Source organism: Protopterus annectens, chromosome 3.part0 (assembly GCF_019279795.1).
Source record: "Protopterus annectens isolate FY-2018-M chromosome 3.part0, PAN1.0, whole genome shotgun sequence".
In the NCBI taxonomy this organism is placed as follows: domain Eukaryota; kingdom Metazoa; phylum Chordata; order Ceratodontiformes; family Protopteridae; genus Protopterus; species Protopterus annectens.
The window spans coordinates 491,358,325-491,378,164 of NC_056731.1; the positions used below are offsets into that span (position 1 = coordinate 491,358,325).

Here is a 19,840-nt window from a genome sequence, read left to right on the forward strand (position 1 = left end):
CAACAACCATCACCTAAAGCATAGCACCAAGTCAAACTACAGAGGGAAGGAGGGAGGGTAAATTGGACTGCAGCAATGTGGATCTTCGAACATCTACATTTATGGTAGGTACAAAACTGTACTATGTTCTTCATCTCACATTGCTGCAGTCCTTACTTATGGGTAGAATCCCAAAGCAACGAGAAAGGGAGGATGGTAAAAATCATAAAGCATTAGGGGCCGCTAAAATGCCCTGTAAAATTGCAGTGGCAAATCCAGCCCTAGACTTAGAATAAAGAGGAAGGTGGTAATGTTTAGAAAAGGTATGCACTGAACTCCAAGTAGCTGCCTCCAAAATGTCTTTTGTAGCTACCCCCCTTATAAAGGCCGTAGAAGTAGCAGTAGCCCTAGTAGAATGAGGCCTGATTCCAGCAGGAATCTCCTTACCATGATGGGAATAACAGAAAGAAATACAAAACCCAATCCATTTAGAAATAGTTTGTTTTGAAACAGGTTTACCCTGTGAACCCAAAGCAAAAGAAACAAACAATTGCTGAGACTGTCTGAACTCCTTGGTTCTGCTCAAATAATAACGCAACTGCCTGTGAATATCCAAAGTATGCAAAATTTTCTCCCTTTATTTTGGGGGTTTGCATAAAAAGTAGGCAAATGAATAGTTTGATTTAAGGCCACACTAGAAACCACTTTAGGCATAAAGGAAGGATTAGTACGCAAAGATACCCTATCCTTATGAAAAATCAGGAAAGGCTCCACTGCCATGAGGGCCTGTAATTCAGAAACCCTTCTTGCAGAGGTAATGGCCAACAAAAAAGCAGTTTTCCATGATAAATACTTTAACTCGGCAGTAGCTGCAGGCTCAAAAGGTTGTAGAGTTAGTTTTTCCAACACAAAATTGAGATCCCAAGCAGGAGTAGGAGCTCTACGTGGGGGTCTTATATTCTTTGCCCCTCTAAGAAATTGCTTAAACCAAGGATGAGAGAATAAAGGAGGGTCACAATCATAGTGAGCAGAAATGGCTGCAGCATGGACCTTTATTGAGGAGAAAGACAATTCAGTAAGATATTGAAGAGCAACACTTAAATCAGGTTTGGAGACATCAAAGTCCTTTCCTTTGCTCCAAATAAAAAATCTCCTCCATTTATCAGCGTAAACTTTCCTGGTACTAGGCCTCCTGGCCTCCAAAATAACATTCAAAACTTGTTGTGGAAGCTGAGACCCTCCAGAGTCTAAAACAGAATATGCCAGGCTGTTAGATGCAGAGACTGAATCTTGACATTGAGGAAGTGACTGTCCTCTTGTGACAAAAGGTGCGGAATCAAAGGCAGAGGCCACGGAGGTTCTCGTACTAAACTCCTCAGTAGTGGGTACCAGTGTTGTCGAGGCCAATCCGGTGCTATCAAAATCATGGTTGGCTTGTCTTGTCTGGCCTTCAAAAGTACCTTGGGAAGAAGAGGCAGAGGTGGAAAGGCATATACATGCAGATTGTTCCAACTGAAAGATAGAGCGTCCACCTTCCAAGCTGTGTAGTGAAACATTTGTGTGCAAAACTTTGGCAACTGGTAATTTAGTGGAGAAGCGAACAGATCTATGTCTGGAGTTCCCCATAACACTGTCAACTGTTGAAATACATGAGGATCCAATTTCCACTCGTGAGGATCCACTATTTGTCTGCTCAATACATCTGCTAAGGAGTTCTGTGCTCCTGGTAGAAACCTTGCCTGAAGATTGAGGTGTAGATTGAGAGCAGTTTCCCACAGAATCATCGCTTGCCTGCAAAGAGGGTAAGAATGGGTTCCCCCCTGCTTGTTGATGTACCACATGACAGTAGTGTTGTCTGTTTGAATCAACACCTGCCCTGGACGAAGTAAATCTTTGAAAGCCATCAATGCAAACTGGACTGCTAACATTTCCTTCAAGTTGATATGCAAATGTTGGAGTTTGACAGGCCACGTGTTTTGCACCCATTTTCCATTGAGGTGTGCTCCCCAAGCCTTGTCCGAGGCATCTGTCGTTAGAATCTGACTCGCCTCTGGCCGGGTCACAGAGAGTCCCTTGTTTAGGTGACATTCCTGAGCCCACCACAAAAACTCCTTCTGAATGCAAGGTATTATCTGAATGACAGTGTCTAGATCTTGGCAGTGCTGTGTCCACACATTTTTGAGATACCATTGAAGCTTCCTCATATGCAATTTGGCATTGGGAAGCACCAGAATACAAGATGCCATGAACCCCAAGGCTTGAAGGACTGTCCTTGCAGTCAGCCTGGACCGTAGAGACATTTGCTGGAAATAAAGAGAAAGGCTTCTTTGTTTGTCCGGGGTCAAAAAAGCCATCTGGGAAGCTGCATTCAGTCTCACACCCAGAAAGCACATGTCCTGAGAGGGTACTAGACTGGACTTTGTTTCGTTCACAGAATACCCTAGGCATCTTAACACTGCCATCACATACTGTAGATGATGAAGAAGTTCGTCCTTTTCTTGTGCAATAATCAGACAGTCGTCCAAATAAGGATAAATCTGTATTCCTCTTAGTCTGAAAAATGCTATCACTGGAGCCAGAACCTTTGTGAACACTCTGGGCGCAGTAGATAAGCCAAAGGGCAATGCAGAGAACTGATAATGTAAACTTCCAGCCCGAAAACGCAGGAACCTCCTGCAACTTGGCCTGATAGGAACATGAAGGTAAGCCTCTTTGAGATCCAGAGTAACCATCCAGTGATCTTTTCCCAACAGAGGTAAAAGCTGTTGTAAAGTCAGCATCTTGAACTTTGGAATGTCCAGGTAAGTGTTGAGGATAGATAAATCCAAAATTGGTCTCCACGTGTTTCCTTTCTTTGGAACTAGAAACAGGCGAGAATAAAATCCTAGGCCCACTTCTGACAGAGGAACTGGCTGTATAGCTCCTATTTGAAGAAGTAAAGAAATTTGTCTGTGAGCCTCTATCCTTTGCCGAGGAGGGACGTCTGGCATGCCTTTGAAAGGAGGCATGGTATGGAAATAGAACTTGTAACCTCGGTTTATAATGTCCAATACCCATTTGTCCTGGGTGACTAAATGCCAATTTTGCTTGAAAAGAGCCAACTTTCCTCCCAAAGGAGCTGCCAGGCAAGAGGAATCTGGCAGCTGAAAATGCAGGTCATTGGGCCTGTTTACGAAAGGACTGGCCCCTGCCCTCACCAGCAGATTGAGCAGGCGAACTCCATTGTCTCGGCCTGAAGGTACTCTGAGCTCTGCCCCTACCACGCCTAGATCTACCCCTAGACTGAGAATCAGAAGGGTACGTCCACCCCTTAGTAGGCCAATTTCTACTAAACTTTGGAGGTTGTACCTGCAAAAAATCTTTAACAGTCTGCATAGACTTAGCCTTGTCTTCCATTTTCTTTAAGACTGACTCCACAGGAGGACCAAACAAAACTTCAGACTGCAAAGGGCATCCAGAATTCTAGACTTAACATGCTCAGACAAATTCTGATCCTTAAGCCAGGCGTGCCTACGAATAACTGAACCAGTGGCAGCCACCCTAGAAGAAGCCTGTAAAGCATCAAAACCACATTGCAAAGAGTGCTTACCCACCTGTTCAGAAACATGCACTAAATCTTGCAATTCTTTACACTCTATGCCCTCTGCCAAAGCATCCACTTTAGATCTTAGCTGAGAAAGGAGGAAATTCTGATACTTCAACATATGAAACTGGCAGTTCAAAGCTCTCATTGCTAAAGTAGAAGAGGTATACACCTTCTTACCCCATCTATCCAAAGCTCTAGCTTCCTTATCCAGAGGAACCGGATTCTTAACAACAGAGGCTCTAACACCCTTAGGCCCCTGACTAATAGTTTCTGGGTCCGCCCTAGGACTCTTATACAGATATTTATGAGCCTCAGGCACCCTGTAATACCTGTCCGGTTTAACTGGGGCAGGAGGCACAGAATCTGGATTAAGGGAAGCTTCGAGAAAACATCTGAAACAACATCCAAAACCGGAGGTATAGCTAAGGGTCTATGCTGTGGTAAAACAAGAACTCCCTAAGCCTCTTCCGGGAATCAGAGTAATCCTGTCCCTCCCACTTAAAATGCTCCCTCATGGAATGGAGAGTTTCTGAAAATGAAAAATCCTCTGGAGGAGAAGCAGAAGGAGTGGAATCCTCTGCATCAGAATCAGAATAAGGAGGGAAATCTTGAATGTCCTCAGTAGAAGACTCTGAATCATCTGAGGCCTGCTCCAAACTTTCCAACTCTGGCTCCATCCTGGGCCTCTTATCAGGAGGGGGCATAGAACCTCTAATTAAAGTAATCAAATCCTCTGCCATTTTAAGCATGTGCTTTTTAGGCACAGACCCTGAAGAACCAGAACTGACACCAGAGGAAGGCAAAACAGACCTGCCCTTAGAAGGAGCCTTAGAAACAGTAGCAGAAGGCCTAACCACCTTAGGCATAGAAGGGAGAATAGAAACCTGAGAGGCCCCTTCAGCCTGGCCTGCCTCCTGAGAGGCCACATCTTCTAAAAATCAAAGTTTCCCCCTGGGACTCAACAGAAACTTCAGCCGGATCCACCTGTTCAGCTGTAGCTTCTAAAGGTCCGGCGTCCGAAACGGACGAATCATCCTGCCTAGGCTTTAAAGATTTGTCTTTGCGCTTCTTAGTAGAAGCAGGCGTCGGAACATCCGACGGCATATTATAGTTACACCTCTTGCCAAAGACTAACCTAGCGCAATCTAACCTCCGTTTTATAGTGCGCTTATTAAACCTAGCACAAAACCGACACCCGACTACGTCGTGCTCTGGTCCCAAACAAGGAATACAAAGCGAGTGGTAATCCCTATGCGGTATCTGTTTCCCACAAGAAATACAATTATTCACTTTTTCTGACATCCGGTAAGTAACTGAGGCAAGAAAAACAAAAATATTCCCCAACGGGGTACTTAGCCCAACTTGGTATCGGTCTGAAACTCCGAAAACGAAAAATTTCAGAACGCCGAATGGCACTTGCAACTCTGCTTCTGCATCGGACCATGCGGCAAAAAAGACTGAGGATATGACGTCGGTCATGCGCCTTTATACCCTGACGCTCTGATGTCAGATCTAGGCGCCCATGACCGACGTCAGCCTAATACTTTGGTATTCGGGCCGACCGAGGACAGCGGACTACCCATAAGTAAGGACTGCAGCAATGTGAGATGAAGAACATCATGCTGGAGAGTTAAGTTCCTGTCCCAAAGACTCCCCACACTTTGGAACAGACTGCCCATTCATGTCAAGCAGAGCACCTCATTAGCCCTCTAAGAAAAATCTTGACGATTGGATGGGAGATAGGAAATTCACCCTGAGGATCACTTCTGTGGCTCTGCTAGACAGGGGCACAGGAAAATAATTTTGGGTGTACAGGCCCTAGGGCCAATAGCCTAGTACCTATCTATGATAACCTCAAACAGCAAATTACTAACCTGTCTAAATTAAGATATTATGATGTCCACAAACCAGTAGTTCTTTCCCGTGATGCTTCAAAGTTTGGACTTGGTGCAGTTATTCTTCAAGAGGGCAGACCTGCTGCCTATGTATCTAGAATCTTACCCAAATTGAGATGCAGTATGCTCAAACTGAGAAGGAACTTTCTGGCAATTGTGTTTGCATGTTCAAAGTTCCATGATTATATTTATGGCCGAGCTATCCAGGCAGAAACTGACCCTCAACCTCTAGTCACTATTTTAAAGTCTATATATTCAGCTCCAGCAGGACTACAAAACATTAGTCTCAAATTGCAAAAGTATAATTTCAAAATAGTATAGACAAAAAATAAACTTCTTTATCCGGCTGATACCTTATCCAGATCGCCCAGAAATACCACAGAACAACTTCATACAGAGAGAATTTTGACTTTGATGTCATGGAAGTGCATAATTTTTTTTACCACGAGGCTTGATGAGCTGAGAGGTCATACAAAGACTGATCCAATTTTGCAAAAGCTCAACCACTTCATCAATGTTGGATGGCTGTCAAAGCAATCCCGTGTACCGCCAGCAGTGCAATCTTACTTTCCATACAGAGATTTGATGCTGATGGAAGATGGTATAACTTTCAAAGGTCACAAGGTTATTGTTCCTACTGCCTTACAACATGAATACATTCTGATTTTGCATCATGGCCACCCAGGATCCGATTCTACCAAAAGAAGGGAGAGAGAACTATTTTGTCCTTCTCTATCGAAATACATTGATAAAGTCCTTTCTTCTTGTTCGGTGTGCAACAGTACTAAAGCGCATTTGCAAAAAGTCACTTCAGCTAAGCTAAATTCCTAAACTACCTTGGTCAACAGTAGCAACTGACATATTTGAGTGCAACAGTCACCATTACTTAGTGTTGGCAGACTCTTACTGGAACTGGTTTGAGATCGATTTGCTACCTAACCTAACATCCAGTGCTGTTATTACCACTATGAAACATCATTTCTTAGTCCATGGTTGTCCTAACAAAGTTATTTCTGACAATGGTTCTCAGTTTACCAGTCATTTGTTTCAGAGATTTGCAAAAGAGTGGGACTTTATTCATGTGACTAGTAGCCCTGAATACCCACAAACAGCCTTGCTGAACATGCAATACAGAGTGCAAAGCAATTACTAGAGAGGTCAAAGTGTGACAATACAGATATCTTCTTGAATTCACAATCTCAGAAATATACCCAGTGACAATCTACTTGGCTCGCCTGCACAGAGACTTCTGTCTATGCAAACCACAACAACCTTGCCTGTCAGTTCTAGTTTGTTGGTGCCTAATGCTGAAAACAACAGAGCAATCAAAGCCCAACTTGTTAAGAAGCATTCTTCTCAAGTCCAGCTATGATAAAAATGAGCAGATTTCTTTGTCCATTAAAAGGAGGAGAGACAGTGAGGATGCAAATGGTGAAAGGCTTTGATCGAATTAGTCAACAGATATATGTGTCAAACAGAGATCATACTTAGTGGAATCTGAGGGTATGGAATACAGGAGAAACAGCAGGCATCCTCTGCCTATATCAGAAATTATATCACAGCATCGTAACTGTGATACAGACTCTAGATCTCAGAGCAACCCTGACAATGTTCATACAAAAGAACATGTCTCAGCATCCATTCCCGTTCCTGATGATGTCCCGGTTGTCCCCAAAGTTAAACATTCCTTGAAGACAGTCCCCATTGCTAGATCCAATTCTGACTTTTATGTTACAGAATCAGGGCATATTTTCAGACATAGTATAAGATACACAGCAGCTGGATATGATTCTTTTATATGGGTCTGATTCTGTATGATTGCATGTCAGATAATTAGTTCTGTATAATTACATGTCAAAAGATCATTTCTGTAAATTGCATGTCATTAAATACTGTAATTTCATATATGGACTATTTCTTAAAGAGGGAGGATGTAGATCACAGCGTGTGTATGTACCTTTAAGAAGCACTGCCAGATATAGGAACGTGCATATAAACAGTGAGCATGTGCAGACAGCAGTGCCATGTTGAGAGAACAACCAGAGTGCTAAAATGTTGGAGTGGGAGTCTGTTTATAAGTTTATTTAAGTTTAAGTTAAAAAGCCTCATTCCTGATGTGTTTGTGTGTAATAAAGTTGCCTGAACTGAACCCACAAATTTTCGTCTATTTTATCCTGGCCAGACAAGTGACAAAATGGTAGGGGAGAAAGTTTTTTTGCTGCGGATGTGTTTAAATATGATGGTATTTGGGGTACACACATCCATTGGCTAAGAAGGAAGGTTGGTAAATCGTTACTTAGGGTGTCTGGAAGGCAGCCTGTTTGGTGACCAAGGTTGGGCTTGTTTGTTAGTATCCAGTCCAAGACTGAGTGTTTGTTGCTATGTTTATCTATGCAGGTGGGGGAATTCATAGTTTGAGAGAAGTTAGAGGTTAATAATGTTAGAGGGGGTTTCAAAGGAGCAGGTGAGCTAGTCTAGATTAAAGTCTCCTAGAATTATTGTTTCTTGGTTGAATGTTGCAGATGACAGGCAGGAAAGGTTTTTCTAGGTTTGATTTGTTGATTCTAGGAGGGAAGTAGGTGGGGATTATTATTATTATAGTTTTTTGGGAATTTATTTGCAGGCGTGTTGTTAATATTTCAAAGTTGGCAAGGTCTGGTGGCAAATAGCTCAGCTGGTCTAGTTTGAGAGTATCTTTGAACATGATTGCAATTCCACCTCCCTGCTTGTTTATTCTGTCCAGTCATATAATGTTGCATTCTTGGGTTAAAATTTCTTCATTTTATGTGGGGTTTCAGCCAGGTTTCCATTAAGACAAATATACTGGGTGAGTACAGGACAAGGCTAGCATGGAATTCAACTACTTTGTTTACAATGCTTCTTAGATTCAAGTTAACAATTAACAGGTCAGAGATGTCGAGTTTTATAACACGGCTGTTGGGTGAAAAGATTGCTGTGGTACTGTCCGGGTGTGTTTGTTTGTGAGGGGGTAGTTAGTAGGGGGTTTGGGTTAGTGCAGTGGGGGAGTGAGGTGCAGGGGTCTAGCTTAGGGTGTATATCCCTTCGTAGTTTTATTTGGGTCAGTGAGTATAGAAAATGGTGAGTGATCTTGGATAACAGCCTGGCATATTTATTTAGTGTGTGGGCATATTTGAAAGTGAAGAACAGCATATTGGAGGTACTGTATAGCTGTGAGATGTGCATGTTAGAGCTGGGTGTGCTTTGGTTTGAGTTATAAGGGTAGGCTGGTGAGTGGATGTTAGCAACTTGGAGTTTTTGATGGGAGGTGGTCTGGTAAGCTAGGATGAGTAGACAAAGTAGAGCAGTGATTGGTGGTGGGATGTTTGTGGAAAGAGTTGAAATTTCTGACTGAGTAGTCTGCAGGAAATTTTTAAGTCTGCCAACTCATCAGACTCTCAAAAATATGTTCCCAATTACCTTTTTCTTCCCCATCACACCTCTAACATGTGTAATCTACCCGAAAAACATTTTTTGAAGTCTGTATGATGTATAAAAATACCCATGCAAACACTTCCAAGCAAAGATACTAAATCCTCGACTTTGTTGCATATTTGGGAGCAATAAATATATCCTCCCATTGTTACTTTGTGAATTGCTTATCCAGTCTCTCTTCCCAATCCTTTCTAACCTCATCTGATTGATACCTATAGTTATCATGCAATATTTTATATGCCCTACTAAATATCCTTTTTTTAGCAGCAACTTCTGTTCTAGGTTCTGCTAAAAACATTGCTAGTGACCACCAGCTTCTCAAGGTTGAAAATTAAACAGGACAAAAAGCCTCCAGGCTAACTACATATGATCTCAATAATATTCCAAATGAATATTGTAGTGGAAGCAAAGATCAGATTTAAGGGATTAGGCCATCTGAATAGAGCACCTTAACACCTATGGACAGAAGTTTGTGATACTGCACATGAAGTGCCAACAAAAATATTTCAGAGGAAAAGAAGATTAATAAGGCAATGGCTTGAATGCAGGGGTTAAGACAACAGCAAGACCAGATAAACAGTCAAATTTAAAATAGAAGAGTAAAGAACTGGAAGATAACAGACTACAAAAGATATGAAATCTCTTCAAGATTTGTTGGCATTAATGGAACATCCAGGTAAAACTGGGCATGATAAAAGACAAACGTGGGAGGCCTTTATCAGACGATATTAAGAGATGGCAAGAATATAAAGAAACAACTACATAAGGACCTTTACACATTACTGTGGTGCTGCGGTAGCGTTGTCGCCTCACAGTAAGACCTTGTCCTGTTCGATTCTCAGCTAGAGCGTCTTCTGTGTGGAGACATGTGTGAATGGGCGTACCTTCGTTGAAGGTTGTGCGTCTGGGCTGGCAACTCGGCACGTAAAAATCCACTGCCAATAATTAGCGGGCCAGAGTTCCGTTGTGGCGACCCCTAACCAGGAAAAGCCAAAAGACACAACAACAAAGACATGTTCCCCAATATAGAGTCATAAATGCTGGATAGACTCTCTGATGAGGAAAGTTTACTAAATATGTTCACCTCAAGAACTGCTCTCTATTCTCACAACTAGTAGCACCACGTAGCAATAATCAGAGTAGAAATCAGCATGCATTTTATAATGGAAGAGACTCACATTTACAGGCTCTTATCAAGCATTATGTATTCATCCATTTCAGTGCTTGTTGACCCAGAAAGAGGATGCAACCTTGCAGAGCCTTTTCAAGAGTAAAAAATACACAGTCATGTGAACCTCTCTACCAGGATTTTGTGTATATGGATAATGAAAAACATGAAAAAGATCTTGTTCACTGGAATCACTTCAAAATTCATTTCAAAATATGCTAAACCATTTTTTGAATCTCAGATTAACTGCATTTTCCATCTGCTGTATTGATTTCTGTGGAGTTAGGGAAACTTTTCAAAGTGTTCCTTTCCTGTTGAATTAATTCTTCTGCTTCAATCAGACATCCTGAATACCATCTTCACATGTACATTTATGGAGTGGTGGTAGAACAGGTGGGCAAATGTGAAGACTTCACTGACCAAACAGGGCTACCTTGCAGCATTCACAGTCTCAAAATGTATACAGTTTAAAACACAGTAGCTTAATGCAGCAATCAGAATCTTTATGTGCAGCAGTATCTGTGTTGTTAGGGGTTCTAACCCTGACCAATTTCATTGTCCAGGAAATTACTACAGCTGATCTTAAACTGAGAGTGATGTGTGGTGTCTGATACTCACTCTGACCCTCTTACTTTCACACTTACAAAAGACAATTTTTCAACTGTACAGTCATTTTTTAGTGGAACAAACAATGAGTTAAGATCAAGACACTGATGCCACACCTGCTAGTTCAGTGGCTTAAGGTACAAAGCTCTGACAATACCACAGGCTTACCAAGTTCAGTTAGTAACTCAGGTGCCTGTAGGATCTGGTCAGGAAGGATGGGAGTGAGCACCCATTGCCATCTCGCCCATCCCTGGGGATGAAGGCAAGTACCTCTGGCTCACCACACAGGTGACATCTAGAAGGAGCACTACGTGTTCCATCTGATGTTAACAACTGGTTAAGCTCATGTGATCATACTGCATTTACAGTATATAGCAAGGTTGGGGGAATTAGAGTGCAGATGCACACATTCTCCTCAAGAGGTAGCAACTGCGAATATAGAGGAGCTGTCAAGGGATAGGGATACTGACACTGGGAGAAGATAAGCCACCCTTCTGGGACAGCAAGCTGGGCTGCTCTCTACCAAGTAACATTTGCCAGGGGAAAAGAGGGCCAATAGAGGATACTGAACAGGAACAATATGGGCTATAGGGCTATCTTCCAGCCTGAGCATACCCTGCTCCCATACCACCAGAACAAATGGACAAAATGACCAAATGTAGGGGAGCAGTCAGGCAAAGTGGCAAATTTTTGGAAGAACACAAAAAGGGACACTGATGCCACAGCTCATACCTGATTTGACCAAGTGTCATAGGTATCTAACTTGTCCTGCTTTGTCACTATGCAAACATCAAACTTCTTAAAATGCATGGCTTTAGGCACATAATCTACATGTATATCTGTCTCTGCTTTCCCATACAATTGCGTAGGGAGGAAATAGGTTCATAGGTTCATACTAGGCTATCTGCCCAAGGGCATTTATAAGCCTAGCCCATAGTTATGTGGCTTTCGCCAACCCTTTAGTTTGAATAAAACTAGGCCTATTATTTTGTTGTGCCTGTGTCAAGCAGTGACACTGAAGTAATCCCTGGGGTATATCTGCGATCTCCCATCCATTGGTCAAGATTCCTCTTCAACAAGGCCAGCGAGGTGCTCTGCCTCACATGTACCGGGATTTTGTTCCACAGCATAATCTGTCCCTCCAGCACGTTCTATTAATAACCGTGTCAAGGTTTAAGTCTCCCGCCCTTGTGGTTATGAGGGATCTAGATTTTTTGAGGTGAAGCATATTCATCAAATCTGGGTTTGACATGGCCTTATATGTCAGGCACAGGTCACCTCTGAGCAAGCGGTATGAGACTGAATAGAGCTGGAGTTCTTTCAGTCGGGCAGCATAAGACATATTTTTGAGACCCTTTATCCTTTTGGTGAGGAACTTTTGGGGCCTTTCCAGCTGCTGCAGGTGTCGGGTCAGATACATTCCGAATGGGGCATTGTACTCAATCATAGGTCTAATGAGTGATGAGTACAGGGGGACGATTACCTCCCTTGATCTAGATGTGAATCCCTTCATAATCAGGTGTGCAATGTAGAAGGTTTTCCTAACTACTTTAGCAACATGAGTGTCAAACGAAAGGCTGCTGTCAACCTGGGTCCCCAGATCCCCGATGACTTCTTATCATTAATATCACAATAATATTACTGAATTAATTTTTACTACAGACATGATGAAAATCTCTCACATTTTCTTCTGCAATAATGACTTGAACCATTACATGTAGACTGCACTATTATCTAAAAAGTAATATTAAAAATGTACCTGTACAGATATGATTGGCCCTCCATTATTATACAATAAAGGCTTAATTTTTGGCAGCAGTACATTCATCCACTGGTCCACAGCAGCAAGATAATCTAAACATGAAAAAAGGGCAAAACAAAAGCTTACTCTGGTTTTCAATTCAAGATGAATGTTAATATGCAAGTGCTGGATTTAAAACATAAAAACAAGTAGCTAAAGCCTTCTCTCTGCAATACCATAAAACTAGCCAATGCATCTTTAACGAGAGCAATGAAACTAATACGGAAAATATATTACTTTAATTTTACAAAAACTACATATATGAATGCATGTATTTTTTATTGTTTACACGGATACCCAAATGAGTACTGCCCATACATGGAAAAGGCCCAGTGAAAAGATTTCCAACTATAGAAAATAATTCCATCAAATACAGAGGTGGGTGTGTAAGCCCATAAATATAGAAATTATGGTGTGTGGGTGATTCAGATTTGCATGCACATTTGCGTGCGTGATGATAGGCGATACTGCCGTCTATGCCAGGAGAAGGGCGGTAGTGGATTAGTAACATATCCCAACACAGCTAGCTGGAATTTAGTAAAGAATTATATGTCCTTTGTATATCAAACTGATTTGTACAGATGCTTATGTTGAAAACGTATTTATAAAGTTGCTTGTGTTAAAAATTTATCAGCAGTGGGTCCTGGCTGTATGATAACTGAATTAAATGTGTACGTTTTAACAGAGGATACTGGAGGTTAACCTTAGTTCCAACTAACTTTGAAAAATACTTTAAATTAGGCCATAAAGACTTGTCTTACAGTTCTGGCTGCAGTCAGAGACAAAATGTCTGGGAAACCAAGTATTAGGAAGCCTTCTTTATTGTCTCTAGCAGGGAGCCAACTGCTACACTGGAAGGTTACAGGTTTGAAGCTCTTAAGACTTCCAGGAGCTGCAGCAGATCTAAGCAAAGCTGTGTGTGTATGGTAAGACATAGGTGCTAAAATCCTGGCAGCTTCTATGGTTGGTGATAATGTGGGAAACACAGTCAGATGACCAGATGTGATGTCATTCTGTAAGCTATCCCAAAAATAATATTTAGATATTATATTGAAAAGTCTGTCCGTCAAAATGAACACTCTGTTTCTTGGAACATGACATAGAAGGATTTCTCACCCACTTCACCTTACCTTGCTCAAGTGAGTGAACCAGGGAATAGTAACTCATTGGATTAGTCAGGGGAATACAGTGAGATTAGTACTGCTATTCTGTAACTGTGTGAATCTATTTATCTGTGTTATTTTAATATTTCCAGTGACTGAAATTCTGGTGTATACCATCAATGGATATTTAGTATTTTCATGTTCTTTTATTATTTATTACTAAATATATTTAAACTTCTCACTGTAGCTGGTCCTTTTAGAAAATATTTAAGTTTTGACAGTATTTGCATATACCTATTTGGGGATAACCCTGGCCACTACTGAAAGCCTTGCTGTTTGGTCAACATCACCATTTGTATTAATATTAATTTCACTCAGTATAATTGGATACCCGTTTACCAGCCTTATACTAACTGACTGGTGGTACTGAATCTATCTTATAGTCTGGGTAAATTTGGTAGAGCCAGCCTGTCCCAGGTGTGTGTGTGTGTGTGTGTGTGTGTGTGTGTGTGTGTGTGTGTGTGTGTGTGTGTGTGTGTGTGTGAAAATTAAATCTCAGAGTGTGCAAGTCAGCTACTTGCAGCAGGGACACGAAGCAATGGTTTTACAGAGAGAGGGTGCTGGAGGACTTGGCTTGAACACCCTGCTGAGGTCTTAACCATAAAGATGTGCCAGTGGGTAGCCTTACTGGGGACCTGGGGAGAGACAGAGAGAGAAACCTAGACCTCAGGCTGAGTGTGTTCCCTTTATGCACTTAAGGGAAATTGTGCTTGATGCAGAGAGGTCTGCATCTGGAAACACTGAGTGTATTCATTTGTTTTCCAAGTGAACATCCCTGTCCAGTGTCAGTGGAGAGGATTCAAGCTCCATGATTAATGGTCCAGAGTGGGGATATCATACATGGGTGGCAGTGGAGGAATATTAATTGAACTTCTGTAGCCTGTAGGCAGTTGTCACTAAAGGTCTTCTCAGCAGCCACAAAGTAAACATCTGGACTGTCATTTCACAACAGTTTTATTTACTTTTTTTGTTAGTTTAGTTTAGTCAGGGAAAGCAGGCAAAGATGTCAGCAGAGGATTATGGAAAGCTGACAAAGAACCAGTTAGCCAGGGTGAGTAAAGCCAAAGGACTGGTGTATGCCAACTTAACTAGAGAGGAAATTATTTCAGCCTTAGCCACAGCTCATTCCAGCAACCAGAAGGACAATCAGTCTGGTGATGGGAATTTGCAGCCTTCAGAAACAGGATACTTCACCTTTTCCTCAGAGGACTTAAAACGTGTCTGGAGTTAAAGAGACTTGAACTGGAGGCCAAACATTTGGAATTAGAATTGGCAGAGAGACGGCAGCATTTAGAGGCTGAAGAAAATGAGAGACTGCGGCATTTGGAAGCCAAAGAAAATGAGAAACAGAGTCAAAATGAGAGGGAGATGCTGACTCTTCACCAGGGTCATGGAGGTAATAGGGAATGGAATAACTAAACCCCAGAAGCAACAAAGGTCAGTAAATTTCTTCCAATAGTTTATTCATATATTTGAAAGGGTATGTAAACAGTACAATGCTGACCCAAGGCTCTGGGAATGGTTCCTGACCCCCTTACTCCATGGTAAAGCTGTAACTGTTGTTTCTAAATTGTCTGATATTGATTGTTTAAATTATGATGGTCAAATGTTATTTACTTGAATGCTTTAAGTTAACACTTGAAGCTTACAGGAAACATTTTGTGACCATAGACCCAAGACAGATGAAAGTGTGTGATTATATTGCAGAGTTAAGCACTTATTTTCATAGGTGGGTGAGTGGGTGTCGGGTAACCACTTTTGAAAGGCTAGCAGACCTTTTGATAAGGGAACAAGCCCTTAGCACTTTGCCTGAGGACATGAGAATCTGGTTGGCAGACCAAGACTAACTCTGCAGATGAGCAGGGAAAAGGGGGGATCTCTACTTAGCAAGCAGGGCAACACTGCACAGGAAAGGGATACCCAGTGCTGCACATGGATATAAGGGAACCCATGATGGCCACCCTAAACCACCCCAACAGAGTCCACCAGTAACAGAGGAAACCACTAGTTCAAATACAAGGCCAGGATCAAGGGTTAAGTGTTTTAAATGTAATCAGTGGGGCCATGTATCACATAGATGTCCACACAGGCAAGGTAGGGAACAAAAGGTGGGAATAACCGTATGCCAGTGGCAAGTTTTCTGGAGACAACAGGGGTACCAAACTATCACAAGAGGTTATATATCCTATCTTACTGGAATAGAAAATGGGCCACTGCTAAGAGAGACACAGCCTCTCACATAACCAATGTGAAGCCTGCAGTGGTTAAAGAGGAGCAGCACTTGCTTGGGCAGTTCACTCCAGTCAGAGTCTTAGGAGGGACCTCCATTCCAAATGCCCTTCGCCAGAGTTCATATTGACTGGAAGGGGAGAAATGGAAGCAAGCAAGTAGGCGTGTTTGAGGATATCACTGCAGATGTCCTGATAGGGAATGACTTTGATAATGCAGCATCTTGTGTGCATGCAGTTACTAGCAGTCAGCCTTGGAGACAGACATGGGGGTCTGGTAGCCTGGGGGGAGATCCAGACAGACACCACACCTGAACACTGGGCCAGTGAGGTGGCTATTTCAAGGAGGGAGCTACCTTGTAGCAGTGAGCCTGAAGGTGACCACAGCTATTGGTAGGTACTGATGTTCCCTTGGACAGAGTGACTGCAAGGGCAGAAATGAGTGGTACTATCCAGGCCAATAGTGAGGCATCACTGTCAGAAGATACCAGGCTTCCTGTGAAAGGGAAGCTGGGAACAGTCAGAAAAGTAGAGTTGAGACAGGCTCAGCTCTCACTCTACAGTACAAGGGTCGAGGTAGGTAACCTAAAGAGGCACCTGATTCTCAAGGAAATAAGGAATCAGTATACTGGAACAAAGAGTTACTGTACAGAGAGTAGACCCCCTCAGGGAAGGCTAGAGGGTGGGGTAATACAGCAGTTGGTAGAGCCTAGAGCCAACCATCTGGCACTTCTAGCCATAGACCAAGACAATCCTTTTGCAAGTCATATGGACTTAAGAGTACTAAGAGACATATTATGCAGAACTTTTATTGCCCTGGGATCGCAAAGGATGTAACAGGGTACTGCATGACCTGTGGGCAGTGCCGAAAAAAGGCAAGGCAGGCTCCTTTGATGCCTCTGCCTGTGATTCAGGAGTCATTTCAGAAGGTAGCTATGCATATTGTGGGGCCACCGAGTACCCAAAGTTCCACAGAGAAGAAGTATATTCTGGTTGTAGTAGATTTTGCTACTAGATGCCCTGACGCAGTGGCTCTGTCCTCCATTGAGGCAGAAAAGGTGGCAAATGCTTTGTTAGAGATTTTCAGTAGGGTAGGTTTCCCAAAACAAACACCAAACTAACAGAGGTGCCAATTTCATGGCAGTCCTACTAGCTTCTCTGTTGAAGCTCTGTGGGGTGAAGCACCTAACTACCACCCCCTGCCATCCCCAGACTAATGGTCTTGTGGAGATCTACACTAAAGACCATACTATGGGCATTTGCAGACCAATTTATGAGAGAGTGGGACAAATATTTGCCCCATCTGTTTGCATACAGAGAGGTACCCCAGGAATCCACAGGTTTTTCACGCTTTCGAGTTGCTGTATGGCCATAGGGTGAGGAGGCCCTTAGATTTGATTTGTGATAAGTGGGAGGGTGAGTGTAAATTCCATAAGATGTCCTAAACTTCAAGCTTAGGGAGCCAATGGGCTTGGCCCAGAAGGACTTGGCAGGTGCCCAACAGCAGAAAATGGTCTGGTATAACAGGAATGTTCAAGCCCGAGAGTATGCTGTGGGACAGCAGGTGATGGTTCTCATTGCTTTCAGAAACAATAAGCTGCAGGCAGCTTGGAAGGGACCTTTCAAAGTGGTAAGAAAGTCAGTAATGTTAACTACATGGTAGAAATGCTAGGCAGGAGGTAGGAGCCCAAAGTGTACCAAGAATACATGATAAAACCTTACCATGATAGGGTAGGACCTGGTGCTAAGTATTTGCAGTAGGAGGCAAGAGGAGTCTGAGGAGGATCTATGGCTACAGCAAGCCAACCAGAAAAATGCCAAGTTACTATGGTGGAGCCTAAGGTTGCAGGCATAGGACATGACAGTGCAGCACTGTAGTGGGGTCAGCCATGCCAAGGCAGATGGGATCTCAAGACAGGGTATAGATAATGTATTCCCAGACAGGCTCATTCCTCTCAAGCAACATTTCTCAAGGAGCACATGAAAAACTAGCTTGAGTCTTCCGGGGGGGGGGGGGGTATGTGACAATAGGAGGTACGACCAGCTATGTCAGGGGAAGTGGGGTAGTGGATGTGTAACATATGCCAGCACAGCGTGCTGGAACTTAGTAAAGAATTGTATGTTATTTGCATATCAAACTGATTTGTACAGATGCTTGTTTTGAAAATGTATTTGTAAAGTTGATTGTGTCAAAAATGTACCAACCGTGGGTCCACATTGTAATGGAACTGAATTAAATGTGTATGTTTTAACAGGGGATACTGGAAAGAAGAGGTTAATCTCAGTCCCAGCTAACTTTGAAAATTAGTTGAAATGAAATTAGGCCATAAAGACCATCTTACAGCTCTGTTTGCAGCCAGAGACAAAATGCCCGGGAAACCAAGTATCAGGAAGCCTTCTTTATTGTCTCTAGCAGGGAGCCAATTGCTACTCTGACAGGGTAAAGATTTGAAACTGTTTTACCACTTCCAGTAGCTGCAGCAGATCTAAGCAAAGCTCTGTCTGTGTATATGGCAACATATACAGTTGATATAAAAAGTGTACACACCCCTGTTAAAATGCCAGGTTTTTGTGATATAAAAAAATGAAACCACAATAAATCATTTCAAAACTTTTCCCAACTTTAATGTGACCTATAACCTGTACAATTCAATTGAAAAACAAACAAGTCTGTTAGGGGAAAAATATAAAAAACATACAATGGTTGCATAAGTGTGCACACCCTTAAACTAATACTTTGTTGAAGCACCTTTTGATTTAATTACAGCATTCAGTCTTCTTGGGTAGGAGTCTATCAGCATGACACATCATGGTAATATTTGCCCACTCTTCTTTGCAAAAGCCCTCCAAATCTGTCAGATTGCGAGGGCATCTATTGTGCACAGTCATCTTCAGGTCACCCCCACAAGATTTTGTATTGGATTTAGGTCTGGGCTCTGGCTGGGCCATTCCAAAACTTTAATTTTGTTGATTTGGATGTATGCTTGGGGTCATTGTCATGTTGAAAGGTGAAATTCCTCTTCATCTTCAGCTTTCTAGCAGACGCCTGAAGGTTTTGGGCCAAAAGTGACTGGTATTTGGAACTGTTCATAATTCCCTCCACCTTGACTAAAGCCCCAGTTCCAACTGAAGAAAACCAATCCCAAAGCATGATACTGCCACCACCATGCTTCACCATGGGGATGGTGTTCTTTTGATGATGTGAAGTGTTGTTTTTGTGCCAAACGTACCTTTTAAAATTGTGGCCAAAACGTTCAACCTTGGTTTCATCAGACCATAACACATTTTCCCACATGCTTTTGGGAGACTTGATAGATTGCTTTGCAAATTTTAGCCAGGCCTGGATGTTTTTCTGTGTAAGAAAAGGCTTCCATCTTGCAACCCTGCCCCATAGTCCACACATATGGAGAATACAGGAGATTTTTGTCACATGCAGTACACAACCAGTACTTGCCAGAAATTCCTGCAGCTCCATTAGTGTTGCTGTAGGTCTCTTGGCAGCCTCCCTGACCAGTTTTCGTTTTGTCTTTCTCTGTGTGTGAGTGTATGTGTGTGTGTGTGTACATATATATATATATATATATACGCATATACACACACACACACATACATGCATATATACGCACACAATCATACATTACACTTACACATACATCACAGTACCAATAAAGATTGTCAAGTAGTCTTTTCACCAAGTGCTGTGACATCAAATACCAACTGAGTTGCATTGCGTGTTAGTCCTGTGTTATCTGAACCTGCCTCCTCCACAGAACCACTGTTAAGGCCACTCCCAAATGTTCACCGAGGTGTGTTTCACTTTCCTGTCTTTGATGGACTGTGAGACTATCATTTCTTGAGTACAACTGGAGTCGGCCTTTTCCAGAGGTACTTATGTTTTGTCTGTGATTTATTTAATGCTTTAACTTACAGTTAAAATGAAAAATTTTACATTTTGCTGTGC

The 19,840-nt window shown here is 42.4% G+C and overlaps 1 protein-coding gene across 1 annotated transcript in view; it reads right to left on the reverse strand.

Moving 5' to 3' along the window:
• The window catches only part of GLB1 (galactosidase beta 1), a 1,256,403-nt gene that overhangs the window by 945,603 nt on the left and 290,960 nt on the right, over positions 1 to 19,840 (reverse strand). The window contains exon 5 of the mRNA XM_044064915.1: positions 12,447 to 12,541. Coding sequence (XP_043920850.1) covers positions 12,447 to 12,541 — 95 coding nt within the window. The remainder of the gene's footprint in view (positions 1 to 12,446; positions 12,542 to 19,840) is intronic.